This window comes from Gekko japonicus, unplaced genomic scaffold, assembly GCF_001447785.1.
Source record: "Gekko japonicus isolate JY-2015 unplaced genomic scaffold, Gekko_japonicus_V1.1 scaffold68, whole genome shotgun sequence".
Lineage (NCBI taxonomy): Eukaryota > Metazoa > Chordata > Lepidosauria > Squamata > Gekkonidae > Gekko > Gekko japonicus.
In genome coordinates, this window is record NW_015169175.1 from 585,290 (window position 1) to 608,387 (window position 23,098).

At 44.6% G+C, this 23,098-nt stretch overlaps 1 protein-coding gene across 1 annotated transcript; it reads left to right on the forward strand.

Annotated features, from left to right (window-relative positions):
- The first annotated feature begins 8,909 nt into the window (after nt 1–8,909).
- LOC107114469 (alcohol dehydrogenase 1A-like) lies at nt 8,910–22,544 on the forward strand. The gene is made up of 9 exons (XM_015415966.1): nt 8,910–9,029; nt 11,835–11,936; nt 13,363–13,501; nt 15,907–15,994; nt 17,763–17,982; nt 18,859–19,122; nt 19,560–19,695; nt 21,329–21,467; nt 22,147–22,544. The coding sequence occupies exons 1-9, from the start codon at nt 9,012–9,014 to the stop codon at nt 22,169–22,171; spliced, it is 1,131 nt and encodes a 376-aa protein (XP_015271452.1). The 5' UTR covers nt 8,910–9,011; the 3' UTR covers nt 22,172–22,544.
- The last annotated feature ends 554 nt before the right edge of the window (nt 22,545–23,098 follow it).

Sequence of the window (23,098 nt, forward strand, 5' to 3'; positions counted from 1 at the left end):
GTGTAAGTATGCAACGCAGGCTCATCCATTTATAAAAAGGGGACTTCCATCAGTCAAACACTTCAGAGTCCCATGTGAGATCTGGGTTGTGGCCACTGTTGTCTTGATTAATTAGTTCCTCTGATCATCTTAGCAGTAGAAATAAAGAACATTAATTTAGCTGCCCCTGAATTAGATAGGTATACAAATTATTTGGAGATTGCACTTTATTTTGAAATCTGGCTAAGATTTCTAGGCATCCAAGAGAAATAAAAATCATGTATATTGTACCTTATCTGAATTTCAAAGCAGCTTACAGTGGAAGGTGAAGACACCGAACTACAAGTATTCTAATTGTAAAAAGCCCATGTAACCAATACAAAACAGTAATCAATACAAACAAACATATTTGACGGAGCCCTCTGATAACAACAGTTCCACAGTCCTTGTAGAATGCCAGTAACAAAAGTGCTGTCCCAACATCCTCTGATACCCAATTCCATATAGAGCAAGAAAGCATGTTCCCTTGCTATGGATTTCTACCCTTGGCAAGCAGAGGACACAGCCAGATGTCCTGTTGAGCAGATCTCTGTTTCAGTGTGGACTTATATAGGATAGTACATCCTTCAGGTACATGGATCTCAGTTCAAGAAAGGCTTTATAGGTGTGGAAGACCAGTTTAAACAGAGCCCAGAAGCAAACTTGGAAGCCAGAAAAGTCACTTTACAGTTGGCTCAACATATATTCGCTGTCCAACCCAAACCAAAAGGCTGAAGTTTGTATTGACCAAAACTTCCCAGATACCTTAAAGTTCAGTCCCATCACAGAACACCTTGCAGGAATCCTGTCTGGAAGTTACATAAGCATAGATCAGCACGGCTAAATGGGCATAGCAATTAGCGTGCTAGACTAGAACCTGGAGCAACCAGATTCAGATCCCAGTTATGCTATGGAAGATCCACAGGTGACCTTGGTGCAGTCTCTCAGGCAAATCTATCTTACAAGGTGGTTGTTTTGCGGATAAGACAGAGGAGGAGAGATGAGAGAATGACATAAGCTGCTTTGGATCATGATTAGGAAGAAAAGTGGGGTATAAATTAATAAATAAATAAATTTATGAATTGGACATAAATGGAAGAAGGCATTTGTAGCAACAGTGCCTGCTTTTTTAATAGGTAGGTTGAGATGACAAGCACCGCCAGACTTTACCTGGTCAATGTCAACTGGACCCTATGCAAGACAGGCAGGTCAGTCCCTTCAATGACATCAAGCCTTCATCATCAGCATCACCTCTGCTTTGTTTCAGTTCTGTTATGGGCCCATTACGCACGCACATCTTACTGCAGATTTTCAGAGCAGTAAGCCTTTAATGTTGACTTTGGATTCTGTGCCCGCCTTATACACCACTCATTTTCCTCAGGTATATTTATTCTGCAGCTAAAAAAAAAATTAAAACACATTTTTCTAAATTGAGGTGGAACATCACTTGTGACGTGGGGGGTGGCATCCAAAGGTTTTTTTTAAAAAAAATGCTATTGCTGTATTGCAGCTGTGTGATAGTGTCCAGCAAACGCCTTCCATTTAAATCTTTATGGTTCAGGTTTTGTGCATGCATTTTAGCGTTAGTTCACTGAATGAAAGGGAACAGAAAAGAACTCAGGCAAAGGGGAAAAACCCACTGTTGAAACTGACTAAACCTTTTCTGAAACTGACAAGTAGCTGGGAAGCCCCCATATTGCTGAGCACTAGGGAATTCTCTACTTTGTTATCAGCCACTGTGAAAAATGGGTAAGAGTCACACATAATATGGGGAAACACGTTGAGTGTACAGAATGTCACAGTAGAACCCACTGACATTGGCATTACAAGCTGTGATAGCTGGCAATGTATGTGTGTGTGCGCCTGTGCAAAGTCGGCTGCAACTCCACCACGCTTTGCACAGGGCTACAGTTTATACGGGGGAGGAGTCCTCTGGCAGAAGCTCTGGAGAGCTTTTTTAGTTAGTCTTGTTCCACTGAATTAAAAAAAAATGGGGGGTATTTTCATCAGTGCCCTAGTGCTGCTGCATAGTAATGCTAATTTCCTGCCCTTCCTTGCAAATTTGCATGGTTTTCTCTTTGTGATTCTCTAATTTGATCCTGCGCACTGGTTGTGATCTTGGCAGTTTTTTAGAGCCTGTCCTGTGCAGATTGCACTCTGTCCTGCAAAAAGAATTGATCCCAAGCGATTCTTAAGTTTGGCAGAAGGTCCATGTGGCTCAGCTGACATTTTAACGTTAGGTTTCCAGAGACTGCCAAAATGCCCACCCCCCAAATTGTTTGCTAAATCATTAAAGGGAAAATGTTTTTGAAGCTTTAGGCTTCTCATCCTGTGTCTCCCTCTCTTTACATCTCATTTCAATTTCATTCCATGCTGACGATCCCACTCCCCTTCATTTTGTTTGCATGCAGTACTGAAATCCTTTTTCTTTTCTTTTTTTTGCACTAAGGATGCTGCCATTTTCCTCCTCTCCAATCCCCCTTTCAAGTCAATACCAGCTGGGAACTAAACCTCACACAGCGCCTTTTAAACTCCCCCCCCAGTCATTTTAATATTTTATTCAGCCATCCGAGACTAGCAATAGTCTAATATTGCTACATGCCGTTTAAAAAAAATTTAAAATGGGGGGAATGGAGCTAGTACACTGATGAAGGGGGGAGGATGGCCGGAGGTGCAGAGTGGATGGAAGGACCTCTATGTGGGCAAGGGAGTGACCTTCAAGGGTGGGGGGAAATCTGAGGGAATCTGTATGCTTTTGTATTCAGCTTGGAAGAGAAACAAGGAAAAAATCAGCACAAAAGCACTCTCAGAAAACCTGGGAAAACAGCAACCAGAAAACAAACTAAGCACTGAAGGGAGGAAAATCAATGCAGAACAACAAAGAAAACCCAACAAACATGTACAGTGAAAGCAAAGGAAGACACCCAAGCATAACAGGCCTTAATTACTCTCATTTGACCATCACATCCATGCACTGATTCAGAGCAGAGACAGCCACATCTGGGAGCTTGCTATTATCAGTATATTTTGATGCCATACACTAAAGCCCCAAATGATCTCATTCTGTGGCTTACTATAAATGTTTCATAGCAGAAGTGATAAACTGAGGCTTAAAGGAGGGTCCAAGGAAGATCGTTCCAATTCCCCAATGGAAAATGCTTTTACCATTTCCACTACCAGAATATTGTAGACATACGCCTGTCTAGTCTTCTGATAACCAAACAAAATGTGTGCATGTGAAAAAGATGGTTTAAATTCCATGTCAGAAAACTGGGAATATTTTATTGCAAGTAGTCATGTCCTTCTTGACTCTCTTGTGAAGAACTGAAAGAGGAAAGAGAAAAAGGGCTCCCATCTGGTGGGCAGTGTGTCGGCCTCCTCACTGGCTGCTCCTGATTCTGATATTATTGAGAGTGATGATATCTGATTTGGGAATCATGTCAGGCAGACAACAAGCAGGGGTATCAGATATTGCCAACCTGCTCTGATATCAAAAATATTGGGCATTTTATTAGGTTGGCAATATCCAGATGCATATGCCTACTAAATTGCCTTGCAGACTCTTCTTCAAATTAAACTGTTCCAAACTTTCAATCTAATTCAGGATTCTAAACCTGGAAGTCCATCTGCAAACTATTTTGTAAGAAGGGCATCCCACCTTGAACACTGAGTGACTAGACTCCAGGTAGGGCCTGGAGATCTCCCAGAAGTACGACTGATCTTCACACTACAGAGATCAGTTCCTCTGGAGACAATGGCAGCTTTGTAAAGTGGAGTCTATGGCATTATATCCAGTTTAGGGTCCTCCCTTTACCAAACCTCACCTTCCCTAGGCTCCACCCCACAAATCTCCAGAAAATTCCCACCCTGGAGTTGGCAACTCAATATGGACTCCATGTAGTATCCTCTGAAGTGGGGTGGGGTGGGGTGAGCTGACCTGACCTATCCTGCTTCAGATCATCCTTCAGTCTTGCTTTGTAGGCAGCACACGGAAGGATCTGATAGCTGCAACTACAGGATTAGGGTTGCCAGGTCTGGGTTGGAAAATACCTAGAGACTTTGGGGGTGGATCCAGGAGAAGGCGGGGTTTGGGGAGGGGAGGGGCCTCAGCATGGTCCAATGCCATAGAGCCCACCCTTCAAAGCAGCCATTTTCTCCAGGGGAGCTGATCTCTGCCAGCTGGAGATCAGTTGTAAAAGCGGGATATCTCCAGGCCCCACTGGAGGCTGGCAACCCTATACAGGACTCTTGAGTGAGAGATCATTAGGAGATGGAGACAGGGCCAACCTCCCGGCGGGGCCTGGAGACCGCTCCGCTGGGGGCAGGCTGGGAGGAGGCTCACCCAGGGAGCAGGAAGCACGGAGGCGGTGGCTGGACAAGTAGGCGGGCCATCCTCCTCCCCCCAGCTCAGCTCAGCCCAGCCGCCCCCACCAGCCGAGCCAGGCTGGCGGGTGGGCCGCCCCTCCCCCCCAACTCCACAGCCCAGCCGCCCCCCTCAGCTGGCGGGCGGGCAGACGGGCCGTTCATCCTCCCCCCCAGTTCACCTCAGCCCAGCCGCCCCCGCCCGCCGAGCCAGGCGGGCGGGCCATCCGTCCTCTCCACCCCTGCTCAGCCCAGCCACCCCTGCCAGCCGAGCCAGGCGGGCGGGCCAGCGGGCTGTCCGTTCTTCCCCCCCAACTTCAGGAAGTGTGCGGAGACGGGGGCTGGCTGGCGGGCCGTCCGTCCTCCTCCTCCCCCCAGCTCAGCCCAGCCACCCCCGCCAGCTGAGCCAGGCGGGCAGGCAGGTGGGCTGTTCGTCCTCCCCCCCAGCTCACCTCAGCCCAGCCGCCCCCACCAGCCCAGTCAGGCTGGCTGGTGGGGTGGCGGGCTGTCTGTTCTCCCCCCCCCAACTCCAGGAAGCGTGTGGAGACAGGGGCTGGCTCGCTTGCGGAGGCGGGCGGGAGGACCGGCCAGCCGTCCTCCCTGCCTTACCTTGCCAGGGAGCAGGTAAGGCAGCCGCCCAGCCTCGCCTCCCCCCCCAACATCACGAGTGGGGGCGGCGAGCCAGGGGGGAGGTATGCCTTGCCTCCCCCCGCCCCCCAACCACGCACTCCCATCCCCTCGCTCCCACCCAGCCCTGCAGTCCGGAGGGACGGGGCCCCTCGCCTCTCCCCCACCTGCAGAGGAGGAGGAGGAGGCCGGCCAGGAACGCCTCGCTGGGTGGCAGTGCCGGGATTTCCAGCTCGGGTGCGCTGATTGGTCGGCGGGCCAGCAGCGGCCCCGGGGATTGGCTGGCTGCCTACCTGCCTGCCTCACCACGCTCCCCTTGGCTCCCTTCCCCCCACCCTTCTTGCCCTGGCCGGGCTGCGGGAGGAGAGGCTGCGGCCACTTCTGCCTCTCCTCCCGTGCCCCAACGGCCGGCTCGCACTCTAGGCGAAGGCCTAGTTCGCCTAGTGGGCGAGCCAGCCCTGGATGGAGAATAGTAATGAACACACTGTGAGACTGCAGCCAACACAAGCATAGCAAGACCTAAGTGAGGCCCTTCCCATACAGGCCTTGCAGGGAAACAGAAACTAGGTCTTGAGTGCTCACTTAAAGCTATACATAAATATATACATCATATGACTTGACTTTGTACCTCAATAATACGGAGACCTTCTTCTTTCACCCCACTCCACCCCAGCCTAGCCTCCCACTGCTGTCTTGTGCAACAGCAGTAAAAAAAAAGGGGGGGATGACTTTGTGCTGACACCACTTCCAATTAGATCCTAGAAGTGACACCAGCACATTGCCCCAGTGCTCTAGGATTCCAGGTAGAACCATAGAGTTTTGGTGGAATCCAAGAACATTGTGCTGGCATGCTGATGTCACTTCTGGGTTTGTGCCAGAAATGATGTCACGGTGCCAATTTGAATCTCCCTGCCCCCCAAAACACCCACTGGATGCCAGCACCCAGCTGGTCACCCTACTTACATAGACTAAGGCTGCGATCACACACACTAAATAATGGAGGTGTGTGTGATCGAGGTGATGGATTCTGCTCATGGTTCCAAACTGGCAGGACATTGGAGTTTTGTTAAGTCACTGCAACTCATCCGCAGACAGTTTTGGTGGCCACACATGCGCAAAGACCTATTGACTTTTGTTCGGTCCTGTCAGACCTGTGCCTTAACTAAACCCAGGGGGGGCAAGCCTCCCGGTCTTCTGCAGCCACTCCCTACTCCATCGAGGCCCTGGGAAGTGGTGTCCATGGACTTTATTACTGACCTCCCTGTGAGCAAAGGGAACACTGTTATTTGGGTGGTTGTTGATTTATTTTCTAAGCAGGCTCATTTTGTGCCTTTTCCTTCCTTGCCTACAGCACAGAAGTTGGCGAAATCGTTTATGTCTCATGTGGTGAAAATTCATCAATTGCCTGCTAAATTAATTTCTGACAGGGGGCCCCAATTTGTTTCTACGTTTTGGAGGGAACTTCTTTCCATTTTAGGGGTGGAACAAGGGCTCAGCAGTTCTTATCATCCTGAGACTGACGGCCAAACGGAGAGAGTGAATCAGACCCTGGAACAATATCTTCGTTGTTTTACTAATTATCAACAAAATGATTGGTGTGACTTGTTGCCTCTTGCTGAATATTGTTATAACAACACTGTCCATAGCTCCACTGGTATGTCTCCTTATAAAGCTGTTTCTGGTTACGACAGCCCCCCCTCCCTTTCCTGGAGGGGATGGGCCAACGTCCCATTGGGGATGCTAACACTTGGTGTACTTCCTTGCAGAATGCATGGCCTCTGCTATGCCAAACGCTTGATGCAGCCAAGGCTGCTTACAAGGCCCAGGCAGACAAGGGTAGGGTGGTGGGGTTTGATCTGAAACCTGGGGACCTTGTGTATGTCTCGACCAAGAACATTAAAATGCTGCGACCTAGCAGGAAATTGGGGTGGAAGTTCATTGGTCCATTCAAAGTGCGTAAAGTCATTAATGAAGTGGCGGTTGATGTTGTTTTGCCTAAGAATTTACGTGCTCTGCATTCTGTTTTTCACATGAGCCTGTTGAAGAAGGATCCTGGCCCGTCTCCCTGGAGACCAGCAGTTACTCCTCCTCCACCTATCATTTTGGAAGGGGATGAACATTTTGAGATCGCTGATATCCTTGATTGTAAATTGAAACGTGGTAAACTCTGGTACCTTATCGAATGGGTTGATTTCGGTCCCCAGCACCGCGAATGGGTGGAAGAAGGGGATATTCGGGCCCCTTACCTGATCCGTAGTTTCCACAAGAGGTTCCCGGACAAACCGGGAGGTCTCCCGCCCAGCCCGGGAGATCTCCCGCCCGACCCGGGAGGTGTGTTGTAAGTGTATTTTAAGGGGGGCAGTATGTCAGCAAGCTGCCATTCTGTTTTCTGTGACCTCTGTGTACATATCCTTACCCTGTTGCACCCGGCTTGTTTCTACTATCCTGCTTCTGTGCTGGAATGCATAAGATAACTACTGGTGGATGTGTGGGGGAGAAGATGCTGTAATGCTTGCCTATTGCTATCTCATGAGAACTGCACCTGTGTTTTGTCTGATGTTCTGCCTGGTTCCCATGGACTGGGCGCGCAACCGTTTCATTAGCCCGCCAGCGGGAATATTATTCATTGGATATGTATCTGTTTGAATTTCCTTTATTCTGCTCGCCCCACCTGTGTATCCCCAGTTCTAACAAAGAACGTGTTTGAGTATGTCTTCAACGCTTTGAAATAAATTTTGCTTTTCTTGAAAACGTGGATTTATTCTCGATGCTTGGGGATCCAACAGCACTTTCAATCCACTTCCAATGAATTTTTGAATGGATTTTGCCAGTTCACACAGTAAAAATCCAGTTGCAAAGTGCATTGAAAGTGGATTGAAAGTGCATTATTTAGTGTGTGTGATCGCAGCCTAAGTTAAGTTTTATGTCGATGCAAATGGGCCAGCATAATACCAATCTCATAAAAGTGTGTGGGGGGTTAACTTGTGTTTGCTTTCATTGATTACAAAAAGGAAGAGCACATCGGCGAGCAAAAATTGTCTAATGACAATGGCAACGCTTCTTTCTTGTGTTTTTTTTGGGAAATAGAGGCTTTTCTAAAGAGCAACCATTTCTAGTCCTAGCCTTCCCATTGTCCTTAGAGAAGTCTGTAGATAGTTTATTTCTAGATCCTTCCTGCAAGACTGAGGGGAAGCAAAGTCCATGAATCATCCTCGAAATCCTCCACAAAGCATTCACCCAGCCTACTTCTGTATTTACCTATCTCACAAGCTAAGCAGGATCAGCCCTGATTAGTGCTTAGATGGGAGACCACCAAGGAAGTCCAGGGTTGCTAGACAGAGCAGGCAATGGCAAACCACATCTGATTACCTCTGGCCTTGAAACCCCTACATGGTCACCATAAGTCAGCTGCAACTTGACGGCACTTTCCACCACCAGCACTTCTATATTTAGGTTATTCATATAATGTATTTTTGCATAAGTGTGCAGCACCAACTGCAGTTATTACAATGAATTAGAGAAAGAGGCATGACAACCACCGTTGACTAAGTTCACATGGTTCACAGTCTACATGTGTTCTGGGGAGCACATATGATTAGGACTGTGCACAATTATTATATGTGGACCTACTAGCTGACTACACTCATTGGGTTGGATCCAAACAACTTTTCTGTCAGTGAAAAAAAGAGGAATCTAGACGTTCCAAGTTGGAGACCATGGGTCCAGCTTGGCCAAATGTCATGAGCAGGAGGGGCCATTGGCCCCTGGGTAAGTGACAAGACAGAATTACAAAACTGGTAGGATTTGCCCAATAATTTTAGGGGTGGATTTAGGGGTGGGACTGGGGAGCCACTGAGTTTGCTTATAAGGACCCAAGTTATGTTCATGCAGTTGTGGCTTGCAGGGAACTGGTCAGCAACCTGTGCAAGACCCACCAACAAGCAACATCTTTCAGGCTCCTCAATTCCTGAAGCAAGAAAGAGCAGCAGTGAAACAGGAGCACCATGAGCACCGCAGGCAAAGTAAGTAAACACTTTCCAAGCTGGTTCTTCACTGGTGTTCATAGGACATAATGAATAGTGCATTACTTGTCAAACACAGGAGTCCTAAAGCAAGTTCTGTTTTAAATCCTACTGTGCTTATGCTTGTTATTACATTAAAATGAGAGTGTACATTGTTTTACACACAGGAGTAATAAATATATCATTTTAAGTAAGCATTCTGACCGGTACCAAACTCCAGATGAGGCATGATTTCGCACAAAGGTTTGTAGAATACAAAACTCATTCACTGGAGGAACAGCATTTGTGGTTATGTTGCACAAACCCGGAAGATGGTACGAGTTTGTTAACATGAGAAGTACAGCATCCTGACATAACACTGAGTGAGTTTTTAACACTGCATAAGGATGCAGTGTTAAAAACGCATTTGATGCAGAGGAGTTCTCAAGTGTAAGCAATAGTGCCTTCAAAAGCATCTTGCATGGTAAAAGAAAGAAAGGATAGCATCCAGCAGCCAACATTGTCGCACGGATTTCTGCCAGCAAGATAAACTCAAGCTTAACATTTTCCCATTGGAATCAACAACACTAAGCTTTAGCTGGATTGTGCCCATGATTTGTGTTTTGTAGCATATATCTCTTATTCTGAATAGTCCTATAGTACCTTGAACTGGACCCATACTTTTTGGATTTCCATTTTCATTTTTCACTTGGACACACACTAAGGCCGAGTTCAGACTGGCAGTTTGGCCCGGCAGCCAAACGTTTCAGGAGCGTTTCAGTAGCAGATTAAAGGGGCGGGTTCACACAGGCACATTTCAGGCGTCCCCCAGCCGTACTCAAGCCGTCTTGTGCCGCTTCCCTCCTGAGTTTAAAAAGTACCAGGTGAAAGTGGTAGCAAACTGTGGGTAGAGTGGGTTAATTCTGGTTCCCTGTGAATGCAAGTGCTGCTAAGGCAGGAACAACCCACAGTCGTTGATAAGAGGCGCTGGCTGTTTCCGCAGCATGCACCCATGTGCCCATGCGCATAGGCGCATGCAGCGGAGCGCAGAAACAGCCGCTAACAGCCCACCAGGGGCAGGCCAACAGTGCGAACACTCCCTTGCGCTTCCTCCACAGTATCCTCCTGCTTCATTCGCTGCAGCGAACGGGAATACCACGACCAAGCTGTTCCGGGTCTGTTCTGGGTCTTCTTTGCCACAACTCCCTAGCACTTCAAATTGCCCGTCTGAACTCGGCCTAAGAAAACCATTACATTTTTAAAAATTGTACTGAACTCAGGAGCATTTTATAATTAGAGCCAAACTACGTCAAAATCCAGAGCAAGAGATCAAAAAAGAGCCAGGAGAAGAAAGCCTGTTTGCATAACTGGAAATATACAGTTCAACATTACTGATAAGTGACATGTTGATTAATAATCCATAACGTTTCCACAGGCCAAACACTGGCTGTTGTGAGCCCTTTACTTGGAAGTGCCATTTATTCTGAGGAAGAGATCTCGTAATAACTGGTAAATGTACACAGGAGCATCTCGTACACTTGTTTTAATGCACTAAATCTGTGCACAGTTTGCACTTGGATTACTGGTAGCAGTTCACCTCTTATCATTTCCCTTTCTGTAAAACATATTTAGTCCCTTTTAGGCAGGCAAAGATTATTATGAGACCCTTTAGTCCCATAATAATCTTTTCTTGTCATTCCCTTTGCATATCGGTTATTCTAGCATCTACTTTCCCCTCCTATATGTCTTAATTTAAAGGTCTCATTTTTAGCACTCATATTTAGTCCACATTTGGCTCTGCTGCCATAGGTTCTACACTCCTGCATTAAAACGATGTATTCAAATCAGATGATTAAACTCCTCTCCAAGACTTATGCTTGGCTAGATGAAATGATAGTGCACTATCTACTAACACCTTCCTCCAGTTATGATACAGCTATACGTGTTCCCTAAAGAATTTGAAGTACAATATTGGCAGTTATAACAAAATCATCTCATAAAGCCATAGAGCATATAAATCTGTATAGGTAGCACAGACGTTTCCTAAATAAATAAACCTCTGGGCAATTTTTTCTCAGCCATTTTCCAGTGTTCAGGGTTTACTAGTAGCAATCTCTCTGAAGAAATACAAACTGACCTTCTGACCTTAACAAGGCACTTATTCATAATCCTCATGGGTTAGTTGATGTTTTCCTTTGTTCTGAATTTTTTAAATTGATTTCAACTACCTTTGTGCCAGTGCTTAAAAAACCCCACAGATTTCCAAACGGTCTAAACTCACCAGAGAAAATGTGAGTAAACACAGTCTTGGATCCTGCCAGTTTTTTCTGTTGGCAAAAGAAGAGTCCCTGTGACCCACAAAAAGACTAGAAGTTGGATGCACCCAGCTTTTCCATTGGTGAAAACGGGAGGGTGGGTGCTATGCTGGTGATTATGGGACCTTCCTGGACAAAAGCCATTTGGGATGGGGACCATAGCAGATTGGCCAAGATTGAGCAAAAAAAAAAAAAGATGGCTGGATCCAATCCTATCTCAGGAATTGTGTGACCCATGCAGAGAAAAGCCATGTGAGAAGGGGCTGGTATGAGAAGAAAAACTGGGTGAGATGGTGTGGAAAACCTGGTACAATTCAATCCATATATTCAAAAATAGCATGGAGGTTACTTTTCTGTAAGAGACATATCCTGCCAACTGTGCTTTTCTGCATGTTAGCTAGACAAAGTTTGTTTGCATTGGAACAGATATTCCAGTTCACCTAATGCATAAGATCTCTAAGCACGCCACAGAGTGACATGTACACAAAAGAAATTTCTATTATTTTTACAGGTCATTAAATGCAAAGCAGCTGTCGCTTGGGAGATTAAGAAGCCCCTGGTAATTGAGGACATTGAAGTAGCTCCCCCAAAGGCTCATGAAGTCCGCATTAAGGTAAATAAAACTGATGTCGATGCTATGCAAATTTAAGTTAAAATCTTGCCATTTTATCTTTTGGCTAATGAAATTACAGATATTTAAAAGATTAATATTACAAATTAAAAAATACAGTTTATCAAACTGAGCGAACAGTCAGATTCCATATTAGAGATCACATGCAACTGAAGGGGAAAGCTCTTTGCCGTTTGATGTTTTGATGATGACCCTTGATAGACTCTTGAGTCAACCAGATACAGCCCACATTATTCAGATCCTGCCTTACTTTCCAGTTTTCGGTGAATGTTAATATTGCATCTACAAGCAACGAGAATAAAGGTTTCTGCAGTTGTGCAGGTGAAACGGTTTTAGCAAAATCCAGCAAGTATAAAATATCTAATAATATGTTTTGCAGAAAGTCTGCTGCAGGATAGTTCTTGAATTTCTTAAATGCCTTACTCAATGCTTTTGCTCAGGGGGGTGAAAAATGTTTCGCAATCATCCATGCGTATGCCATACCCCCTAGATATGCCCTAAAAATATGTACCTCAGTAGTAGAGTTGTGAGGTCTTCCCTGGGCACCGACAGGGGGTGGGGTAAGGTTGCCAGCTCTTGGAGATTTGGGGATGGAGCCCGGGGAGGACCTCGGGGGGGGGGGTGCAATGCCACAGAGCCTACCCTCCAAAGCATCCATTCTCTCCATGAAGAACTGGTCTCTGTAGTCTGGAGACCAGTTATTATTCTGGGAGATTGCCAGGCCCCACTTGGAAACTGGCAATCCTAAATGAGAAGAAGGGAGCTTGCAAAGTTAGGGCTCATGCCCATGGTCCCTAACTATGATTTGACAGTCTGGGGCCCCGTCCATACGAGCCCATTTGGGCCGGGAGCGGGACGGAACCGGGGCGGAGCAAACAGGCGCGATCTCACCTCAACATCTGGCGAGCGTGCCGTCTCCGTCCCCGATCCGTTCCAATGGCCCATACCGCGCCGCAAAAAACAACCACCTCTCTAGGTGGTTGCAACCACTGGTGCGGCGCAGGCAGGGCTGTGGGATCGGCGGCGCGTCCTTGCGCCGCCGCATCCCGGCCCCCAGCCATACTGCGCATGCCCGAGCATGCGCAGTTTGGCAGCCTCCCCCCTCCCCTCGGACATTTCCTCCCCGGCATCTGAGCGTGCCGGGGAGTGCTGCGCCGCGGCTAGGGGATCCGTGGGATCCCGCCGCGGCGTAGCAAGTTTGGAGCGGCTTGGAGAAGCCGCGTTGCAGCCGGCCCGTATGCCCGGGGCCTGGATAAACCAAGCCAAGATAAACATGTATCTATGGGAAACCACTCTTTCATTTTAGATGGTAAATTTCAACTCATGCTATGGTATGCGAAATAGGCAAAACAAAAGGGACAGGGTTTCCTCCTCCCATTTTGAAGCATTATCTTTTCTATCTATATAGATTCTGGCCACGGGAATCTGTCGCACAGATGATCACGTGCTCAGCGGTGCATTTGCTGTGCCTCTTCCAATGGTTTTGGGACATGAAGCAGCCGGAGTTGTGGAGAGTGTTGGAGAGGGAGTAACTTGTGTGAAACCTGGTATGAGGAAAGATAACTGCTGTGTTACCTTTTGACAGTCAACACTCCCATTTTAACCTGACTTACCTTTGTGAGGACAAAATGGGGGAGAGGAGAACTGTGTAAGGTGCTTTGGGTCCCCACTGAGGAGAAAGGCAGGGTATAAATGAAGTAAATAAATAAAAGATTATAAGGCATATAACTCATGTTTTAGAACTCATACAACACTGTAAAGAAAAAGGCAGAGCTGTTTTGCGTGTGCTTACTAGCCTTTCAAAGGAGGCTATAATGTCTAAATAATATTTCAAAATATACTTCACAGAGAGTCAGTTTGGTGTAGTGGTTAACTGCGCGGACTCGAATCTGGGAGAACTGGGTTTGATTCCCCACTCCTCCACTTGCACCTGGCTGGATGACCTTGGGCAAGCTGTAGCTCTGATAAGAGCTGTTCTTGAAAAAAAGAGCAGTTTCTGTCAGAGCTCTCTCAGCCCCACCTACCTCACAGGGTGTCTGTTGTGGGGAGGGGAAAGGAAAGGAGTTTGTAAACCGCTCTGAGACTCCTTTGGGTAGTGAAAGGTGGGGTATAAATCCAATCTCCTCCTCTTCTTCTTCAAATGACCATCAACATATTTTGGCTTAGTCACACTTTATGACACAATAACTCTCACCCATCTTGTGGTGAACCTTTCCTTCTGTTTAAAAAGTTAATTTAGTTCTTTGACAGCCATGCTGTATTCCTCCTCTCCAATGCTAAAACAAGCCTGCCTTCTCCCATTAGCTGTGAAGGGCATTCATGGGTCCAAAATGGCCCCAGCGCTAACATAATTCTATGGGGAAAACATTGACTTTTAATAATTTGGAAATTGCTGTCTCCAGTAGGTAGCAATCTGAGCTAAATCATTTGGAAAGTTCTGAAGTAAGAGAAAATGCATTTTAAATTCACTCATCTACCTTTTCACTGCCCAAAGGAAGGAAGTTAAAACTGGCATTCATTGGGATTCATGAGCTTGTCATGAGCTTCTTCTTCTCTTAAAGGGCTGTCTCTAACTATGGGACTTTCCTTTAAAATTTGCCTAAATTGTTCCAGTTGCTGGATTCATGACTTCCATCTTGACAAGTCTGTCCTGCAAGGTCCTGAAGTATTGCATTTGCTAGTCCATAACATTCTGATTTGACCAAAAGCAAATTATTGTTATATAAGGTGGCAACACTGTGCATACTTAACCGGCAATTACTTCTGGGTTAAATGCACATTGTATAGGTTCTCATTATTGTTCACCATCGGCCAGAGCTGCATCCACAGATTATGTATGTCTTTAAAGCATTTTCATGTCCCCTTTCCACTCCAGTTCAGTTTATTTTGGTATGTAACCAGCACAAATCTGTTAGAAACACAGTTGGATGCCATACTGTAAGTACACGGCCATTAAATTTGAAATAATTAGATAAAAACTTTAAAATACAAGTATTTTAAAAAGAACAGAATTTTTAGTCTTTCAAAAATTAAGAAGTTCAAAAAGGCTCAAGGATCATCTATGTCACACTTCAACGTATTCTTTGCTGATTTTTCCACTCAATTTAGGATCCCCAAGGTGGCGATCCCCAAGCATTCATCTGCAAATGGATTATCCTGGATGGGCGAGAAAAATCGCCTTGCAAATGATTTCTAAAGCACAACAGTGTGTGTGTGGAGCCCTCATGGTGGTGAAACAACATAACCGTAGCTATCAAGAATAAACACTTGTAACTAATGTCCTATGTCAATTCAGTAAAAGAAGAACTTATTATCTGGGGCCACATTGCAAAAATGGTACAGCGGTGAGAAGACTCTCAGTCTGGTTTTCTAGGTAATGGGAGACAAGCTTCCACGGACAGGAGAGATGTGATGATTGTGATGATTCAAAAGTTAGGAAAGGGCGCATGCACAGCATTGGGGTCTGCATGGAAATTCTGGGAGTTGGTTCCAGGGGTCCCCTGCACAACCTCTGTACTCCACAATGCGTGAAAAGGAGGAATACCTGCAACTTCACCCCAAGCAAAGGGAAACCAATCACAAGGAGAAAGTATCAGTCATTAAAAAAAAAAAACCCACACCACTTCCTCCTGCCCAAGGCCTAAGTTGCTAGCCAGGACAGAAGACCAAAGCCTGACAAATTTTATGTTGACGTCTGTTCTGGTAAAAAGTAACAGACACAGTTTTGTGATTGGCTGTGTCCTGCTAAGTCTTGAGAGCTATGCCGCCTCCGGCAGAGTTAATTGTAAGCAATAGTAGTCAGTAAAACTCTTGCGTAAGAGCCAAACTGAATGCACCATTGTTTTCCTGTTTTTCAGTAGTAAATATGTGGAGGGCTGTGTATCTCATACGTAACGTGTCAATGTGTGTAATTGTAAAAGTTATAATTTATTGCATTCCTTTTTGTTCCCAGGAGACCATGTTATCCCTCTCTTTGTCCCACAGTGTGGAAACTGCAACCCTTGCAAAAGTACCAGAGGCAACCTTTGTTACCAAAATGAGTGAGTGACACTGGGTTGTTGGGTTTTGTTTTTTTAGTTCACTAGCACTATACTGAGAAACTGAAAGTTCCATGACTGGAAAGACCCAATATTTTAAAGACCTAAATTTGGATTAGACCCATAATGAGGAACAAGGTGAACTTTAATTCGTTATTCCTTGCGTGATTTGGCCAATAACATCTAACGTTTCCACCTCAGTGTTGTTATTATAGCCCTCAGATGAAAATAAACATCACTAAAAGCAGCCTGAGGAGGAGAGTTTAACAGGACAAACCGCTTGGGTAATGAAACCTCTTTTGCCTTGGCTCACATGGCTATGATACAAATTGGAGCTGCCTATTCCTGGAATGTACATGTAAATGATTTTGATGAATATGTGGTCTCTCTCTCTCTCTCTCTCTCTCTCATCTAGTTTGACCTGTAGTATAATTTCATGACGGGGAGGGGCTATATCAAATCAAGGAGGATCATGAGTTATAATTAAATCTAACCAGCTTTCTGTGTCTGTGCATTTATAGGCTGGGTTTTCTACACCCTCAACAGTAGCCTGCAGTAAATGTCTAGTGCACACGTAAATGGCTTCAAGCCCAACTTTGTAGTTTCTGAAAGTAGGATTACCAACTCTGAGTTAAGAAATTCCTGGAGATTTGGGGGATGGACCCTGAGGAGCATGGGGTTGAGGAGGAGAGAGACTTCAATGGAGTGTGATGCCATAGAGTCCACCTTCCAAAGGGGCCATTTCCCCCAGGTGAACTGATCTCTGCTGCCTGGAGATCAGTTGTAATAGCAGGTGATCTCCAGCTATCACCTGGATGTTGGCAACCCTATCTGAAAGTTTTGGAGCACAGTGGGGAGGTAGGAGTAAGGATTACACCTAGAGATGTAAAATTTCTGAAAATCTGGAAGCCATGGGGAAAAAACTGGGTTGTTTTTAGTCCCCCCCCGGGGGGGGGATGGAAATTCCACAGAGGGGGGATTAAATATATGTAATACTTTCTTTCTTTCAAACCGAAACATCTTTTACTGATTAAATAACATAAAATGGATCATTTATAACCAAGTTAGCATACAGAACTGTACTATTTGGCATATTTATGGAATTTAAAAGTATTAGTAGCTATAAGGAATTTGCAGAGAATTTGGAGAAAGAATTGCAAACTTCTGCAACCTGTGCTACCACAGCACATGTATCTTTAATTCTTGCCTCCTGAGAGGTAGGAAAAACCAAAAGTGGGGAGAAAATTCCTCCACTGGAAAAATTGAAAAAAGACTTGAGACTTTTTCATGCTGTACATTTTTGTGTGTGTATAAACCTTGCCTTAAGAAGCATTTTACTCATTCTAGAAGAGAAAATATTTCAAGGGGGGGGGTTCAGTGCACCCCCACCATTTCTAGTTTCTATTGCTGATAAAAAATTGGGGAAGAGCATGAGGGTCGTCGTGCCACTGGCCAACACAACTTGGCACTCTCTGATGTGGATGACAGTGGTTCTCCATGATCTCAGGCAAAGTTCTTTCCTAATAACCTTCTATCTGTGGTCCTTTGGCTGTAAGTGGCAGCCTGTATTCTCCCACTGACTGCTGCTCCACCCAAGATAATGAGAGACAGTGACTTTCTCATGGCTGCCCAGCGAGCTCCATGGCAGCCTAGATCTGAACTCGAATCTTTCTCATTCAAGTCCTGCACTCTATTGCACTGCAGTGGGTGCCAGCAACTTCCCATATTTAAATATATAATTCTTTCCTTCTCTGTCTTTATTTCCCCAAAGCATCAGTCATGTTCGTGGATTGATGCCTGATGGCACCAGCAGGTTTACTTGCAAAGGGAAGAGCCTTCACCATTTCATTAGCACCAGCAGCTTCACGGAATACACAGTGGTGCATGAGAATGCAGTGGTCAAAATTGATGCCGCCGCCCCTCTGGAAAAAGTGTGTCTGATTGGCTGTGGGTTTTCCACTGGTTATGGAGCAGCCGTTCAGACAGCCAAGGTGAGTTCCAGAGCATATGTTTCAAGACTATTCCATATTGCTGGGTGACCTTGGGCCAGTCACACTCTCTCAGCATAACCTGCCTCACAGATTTGTTGTGAGGATAAAATGGAGGACTGAGGAAATGATCTAACCCACTTTGGGTCTGCATTGGGGAGAAAGTCTTGGTATGAATGAATAAGATAGATAAAATAAATTGAACCACAAGTTAGAGAGAGAAGTATGTTCTATCTTGGGCTCATTCGGAAATACAACATCTCTGTTCAGTGGTAGTTGTATTTTTCCAAGGGTATTTCCAGCATTAGAGACTTAGATCTAAAAGAGACAAAAAGTCATTAAATTAGGATTTGGTAGATAAACAAGTAACTTTGATTTAAGAATATATATATATCACTCTCCCCCTCTCTGTCTGATACCATCTCTCCTTTTGGATTTGTCCTCTCTTAGCCATATCTACTTCCCCATCCACCATAAAGAACCTGAATTGAAAAATGCTGTAAAATATGTTGACATTAGGCATAAGGCTAACTTTGTTTCACCCAGCAGTGTTTATCCCAAGTCACTGTGTTGACAAAAGTGCTGGAGCATACATTACAGCCACCACAGAGTACCACAGTGCATCTTGATAGCACATTATACTCTTCCTGAGCCTCACAGCTATATGCAGTACCTCAAAGAACTGATATCAGATGGCTACCTACAGCCACTACAATCAAAATGAGTATCAAGGAGAAGATATTTGCAGTGAAACCCTCATGAATGCAATAAAATGTGCATGATCTCTACCTTTTTTACCACACATATTGAAAAAGAGCTTTAAAAACCATACTGGGAACACTGAACCATTTTTCACACATTGATCTTATGGTTTTCTAGGTGGAACGTGGTTCTACCTGTGCTGTCTTTGGCTTGGGAGGAGTCGGTCTCTCAGCTGTCATGGGATGCAAGGCTGCAGGAGCTTCCCGGATCTTTGCAGTTGACATCAATCCAAAGAAATTTCCTAAAGCTCTGGAGGTGGGAGCCACTGAGTGTGTCAACCCTTTAGATTACAAGAAGCCCATCAATGAAGTACTGTATGATTTGACTGACGGCGAAGGTGTAGACTATTCGCTTGAAGTGATTGGACGCACAGATACCATGGTAGGTGACTAGAAACTGTTATACTTACTAGTTGCTTTTAGATAGTGAATGTGGTCTGCCAGATGTTCAATGCTGTGATGTTTTATCAGGAACAGATTTACTCCATTTGCTCTGTTCCCAAAAAGGCAGCAATGTTTAAATGGCCATTCATCTCTGCCATTAAATTATTACCTTGTATTAACCAGCCATGGTGCTTGGTAACATGCCTCAAGAGCCTGGCAAACACTTGGATAGCATTTACGGGGCAAGGCCGTCAAGATCCAAGGAATGTCAGATATTAGGAAGATAGCAGAAGACAAAGTGCTGTGGAAGCCTTTTGAGTTTAAGCTATTTTAGTTTTGTCCAGGTTCACTTAGCAAATTGCTTTGGGAACTTGGTTCAGACATTGTGTGTAAATATTGTAACTAGATCAAAGTTATGCATTTGTTTTATCTCAGGCTGCTGCCTTGGCTTCCTGCCATGAAAACTATGGAACCAGCGTGATTGTGGGGATAGCTCCTTCAGTATCTGAGATCTGCTTTAACCCACTGCTTCTTTTTACTGGCCGTACCTGGAAAGGATCTGTGTTTGGAGGTAGAGTCGTGCTTGATGAAAAGCACCACAATTCATTGCATACAGTGTAAAATTCAAGAAACTCATAGTAATTCTATGTCCTGAAAAGGAATTATACAAGACACAAGACTATAACAGTAACCGTTCTGGATCAGACCACGGTCCATCATCCCCAATATCTTGTTTCACATAGTGGCCAACTAGATGTCCCTGGAAGGTCAGAACAAAAGACACAGAGGCCAAAGATGCCCCATTATTGCCCTCTAGCACTGATATTCAGAGGGTTACTGGCTCTGAACATGGAGGTTCCATTAACTTTAATAGCCATCAGTGGACCTGTCCTCCATGACTTCATCTTATCCTCTTTCAAAGCCTGCTAAACTACAATTATGCCTTGTGGTATGTCTTCTGGTGATGAATTCCATGAGTCAGTTACTCTGGGAGTGAAAAAGTATTTTGTTTTGTCTTTCTTGAATTGACTGCCCATCCACTTTACTGAGTGCCTGCAAATTCTGGTATTAGGAAAGAGGAGGAGGAAATTATCCTTCTTAACCTCCTCTGTCTGGTACATCATTTTCTAAACCTGACTTATCATGTTGGTCTTCTTTAAAATTAAAAGGTCTTTCCTTATAGAGAGGAAGCACCTTTTGCTGAACTACAATATCCTTTTTGACATATGGTGACCAGAACTTTACAAACATGGCTATAGAAGAGAACTCTGAAAGGGCTTTGCCATATTGGCTGTTTTAGGGATATATGTTCTCTGTAGAGGGAGCCAGCCTTGGCGATGCATGCACATTTCTTCTCCCTCTCCACCCTCCATCTCAAATTTGCCCTGTCTTCTCTGAACCATGGTTTGTTGTCATATCTGCACTGGTACTAACCATGTAAATGCTAACTAAATTCCCAGTTATCCAGGGCTTGAAAATGAGTTTCAGACTCTATCATTAAATTCTGGTAATGATTTAGATTTCCTAAAAGAAATCAACCCTGACTGTTCCCTGGAAGGCCAGATAATGAAACTGAAGCTCAAATACTTTGGCCACCAAATGAGAAGGGAGCACTCACTGGAGAAGACCCTGATGCTGGGAAAGATTGAAGGTCAAAGAAGACGGGGACGGCAAAGGATGAGATGGTTAGACAGTGTCATCGATGCAATGAACATGAAGTTGAGCAAACTTCAGAGGACGGCGGAAGACCGGAAGGCCTGGTGTGATCTGGTCCATGGGGTCGCGAAGAGTCGGACTCAACTGTGCGACTGAACAACAACAAATGATGGGAACCATAATTAACATTAAATGTGGTTAGTACAAGTGGAGGCATAATGGTAAACCATTAAAGCAAACAAGAAAAAGGATAGGAGGAATTCACATCAAAGTAGTGAAGAAGAGGAAAGAGTATACATTTGTGAAACCATCTCTGAATGTGATAAACACACACTGAGATAGCTAACAAAATATGAGTTGCACTGATTGCTCCAGGGTCAAGTCCTGAGGAAAAATAGGTAACTGTGTGGACTTCCCTTGAATTCCAAAGAGGCTTAGGATAGTCTAATTTAAACTTTCAGGAAAAACCAAACTCCTCTCTATGTATCAGCTTGTTCTTGTTTCTCTAGTATATTCTTACGGATCTTGCTTTGTTTGCTGGTTTTCAGGCTGGAAGAGCAAAGATGCTATCCCTAAGTTGGTTTCTGATTTCATGGGAAAAAAATTCGTTCTGGATCCATTAATTACTCACACTTTACCTTTTGAGAAAATCAATGAAGGATTTGACATGCTCCGGTCTGGAAAGAGGTGACGCACGTCTTTATTCGTTTGCCCAGCTTTTTAATAATTCTGAGTTTCCTGTTTGTCAGAGCTGTGGGTTTATCACTTGGCTTGCAATCAGGCCCAGCTAACATGAAGACACTAGGTGCAGGAACGGATACCTGCTCACAAGTGGCATGACGGTGACCACCCTGAATTTATGCTGTGGTGACTACTGCCATCACATGAATCTCAGAAACCACCTATATACCACTCGTGTGATGATTCTAGTTTTCACAGCTAGTTCTTCCATACAAGGGCAGAAGTTGTCCCATACAGTCTACTCCAATGAAGATCACATGGGGGATCATAATCATGGGACTAGGAGAAGTATGTATTACTGTAGGCAGGGCTTTTTTTTTTTTTTAAGAGGTGCCGGAAGTCTCAAGAGGGAAATGAAGTTTTCAATCTGTATACTGAAAACGCATGAACTTTTAAACAATTTTAAAATAACTATGTCGAAGAGGTTCTGGAACTCTGTTCTGGTGCATTCCCCCAGAAGAAAAAAAAAGCCCTGTCTGTATGAATTCATAATGTTCCCTGCCTCTACCACCCACAAACAAATTGGATAAGGATGGGACACAGTGAAATGTTTGCAGTTCTCTTGGAATGTGGCTTGTCGGATATATGCATCTTTTACTCTACAACATCTGTCATTCTGTTTCAGCATCCGCACCATCTTGACATTCTAAGAAGCTGAAGATCAGAATGACAGCAGATGAGGCTTCTTCTCCACACCTTATCTACTGAACCATATATGCTGGACTTTTGGTTTCTTCTGTTCTAACACTGATGTTTGCTTAGTGGGTTAAATGGATACTGAATACCAGGGTGAAACTGCAGGATTTTATCAGGAAGTTTTAATCAAGATGAAGTTTTTCTAATGCAAGCATGTATTAAATTAGGCTAGCAAAGCTAGAGTACTATGGCTACAACACATTAAGTAAATGGCACTTACTTCTGAGTAGAACCTGCTCCCTATGTTATCAATTATTACTGCTATGATATATGGTCACTGTGCTTAAATGGCATACCTACATCGAAATGTCATAGCGCACACACACCATAAAGCATACCTCTTGCATTTCATGCCTTTTGATCCCACTGTTTTATATCTTGTTCTTTCTGTGCTCATATGCTAGTTATATATTTGCTAAGAAAGAATATACATTATACATCTAAAAGCTTATGCCACCTCACATATGTTACTTTTAAAGGCTGCAAGACTGTGTTTTGGTTTTTGATGCCACAGAGAAATGCAACTGTCTCTTTGAACTGGTCATTACGTTTAAAACAAAGTACTCTCTGGCTGCAGTGTATAAAATGTATTAGTCCAGGTGATTGCAGGCATCATCTCTCAAATACAGACAGGCCTTCTTGTACCTTTAAAATGTTTCTGCAGAATGATCTCCTTTTCCTTCCAAATAAATAAATTTCAATTCTCAGATGTGTTGGCTTTTTTTTAACAGCGATTGTTTGTTTCTCACTGTATGTGAGACAAAGGCAGGACTTCCAGTGCAGTTAATGGAGTCAGAAGTCTGCATCTCTGCTAATGATTGCATTGTTTACCTGTTCTGTGTATGGGTTAAAAACTTTTGTGGAACAACCATCCTGGTATA

Excerpts from the sequence above, each read along its gene's own strand:
- LOC107114469 (XM_015415966.1), top strand. Across the intron at positions 13,502-15,906 it reads AGTAACTTGTGTGAAACCTG|GAGACCATGTTATCCCTCTC; the intron begins GTATGAGGAAAG and ends TTTTGTTCCCAG. Across the intron at positions 17,983-18,858 it reads CAGCCGTTCAGACAGCCAAG|GTGGAACGTGGTTCTACCTG; the intron begins GTGAGTTCCAGA and ends ATGGTTTTCTAG.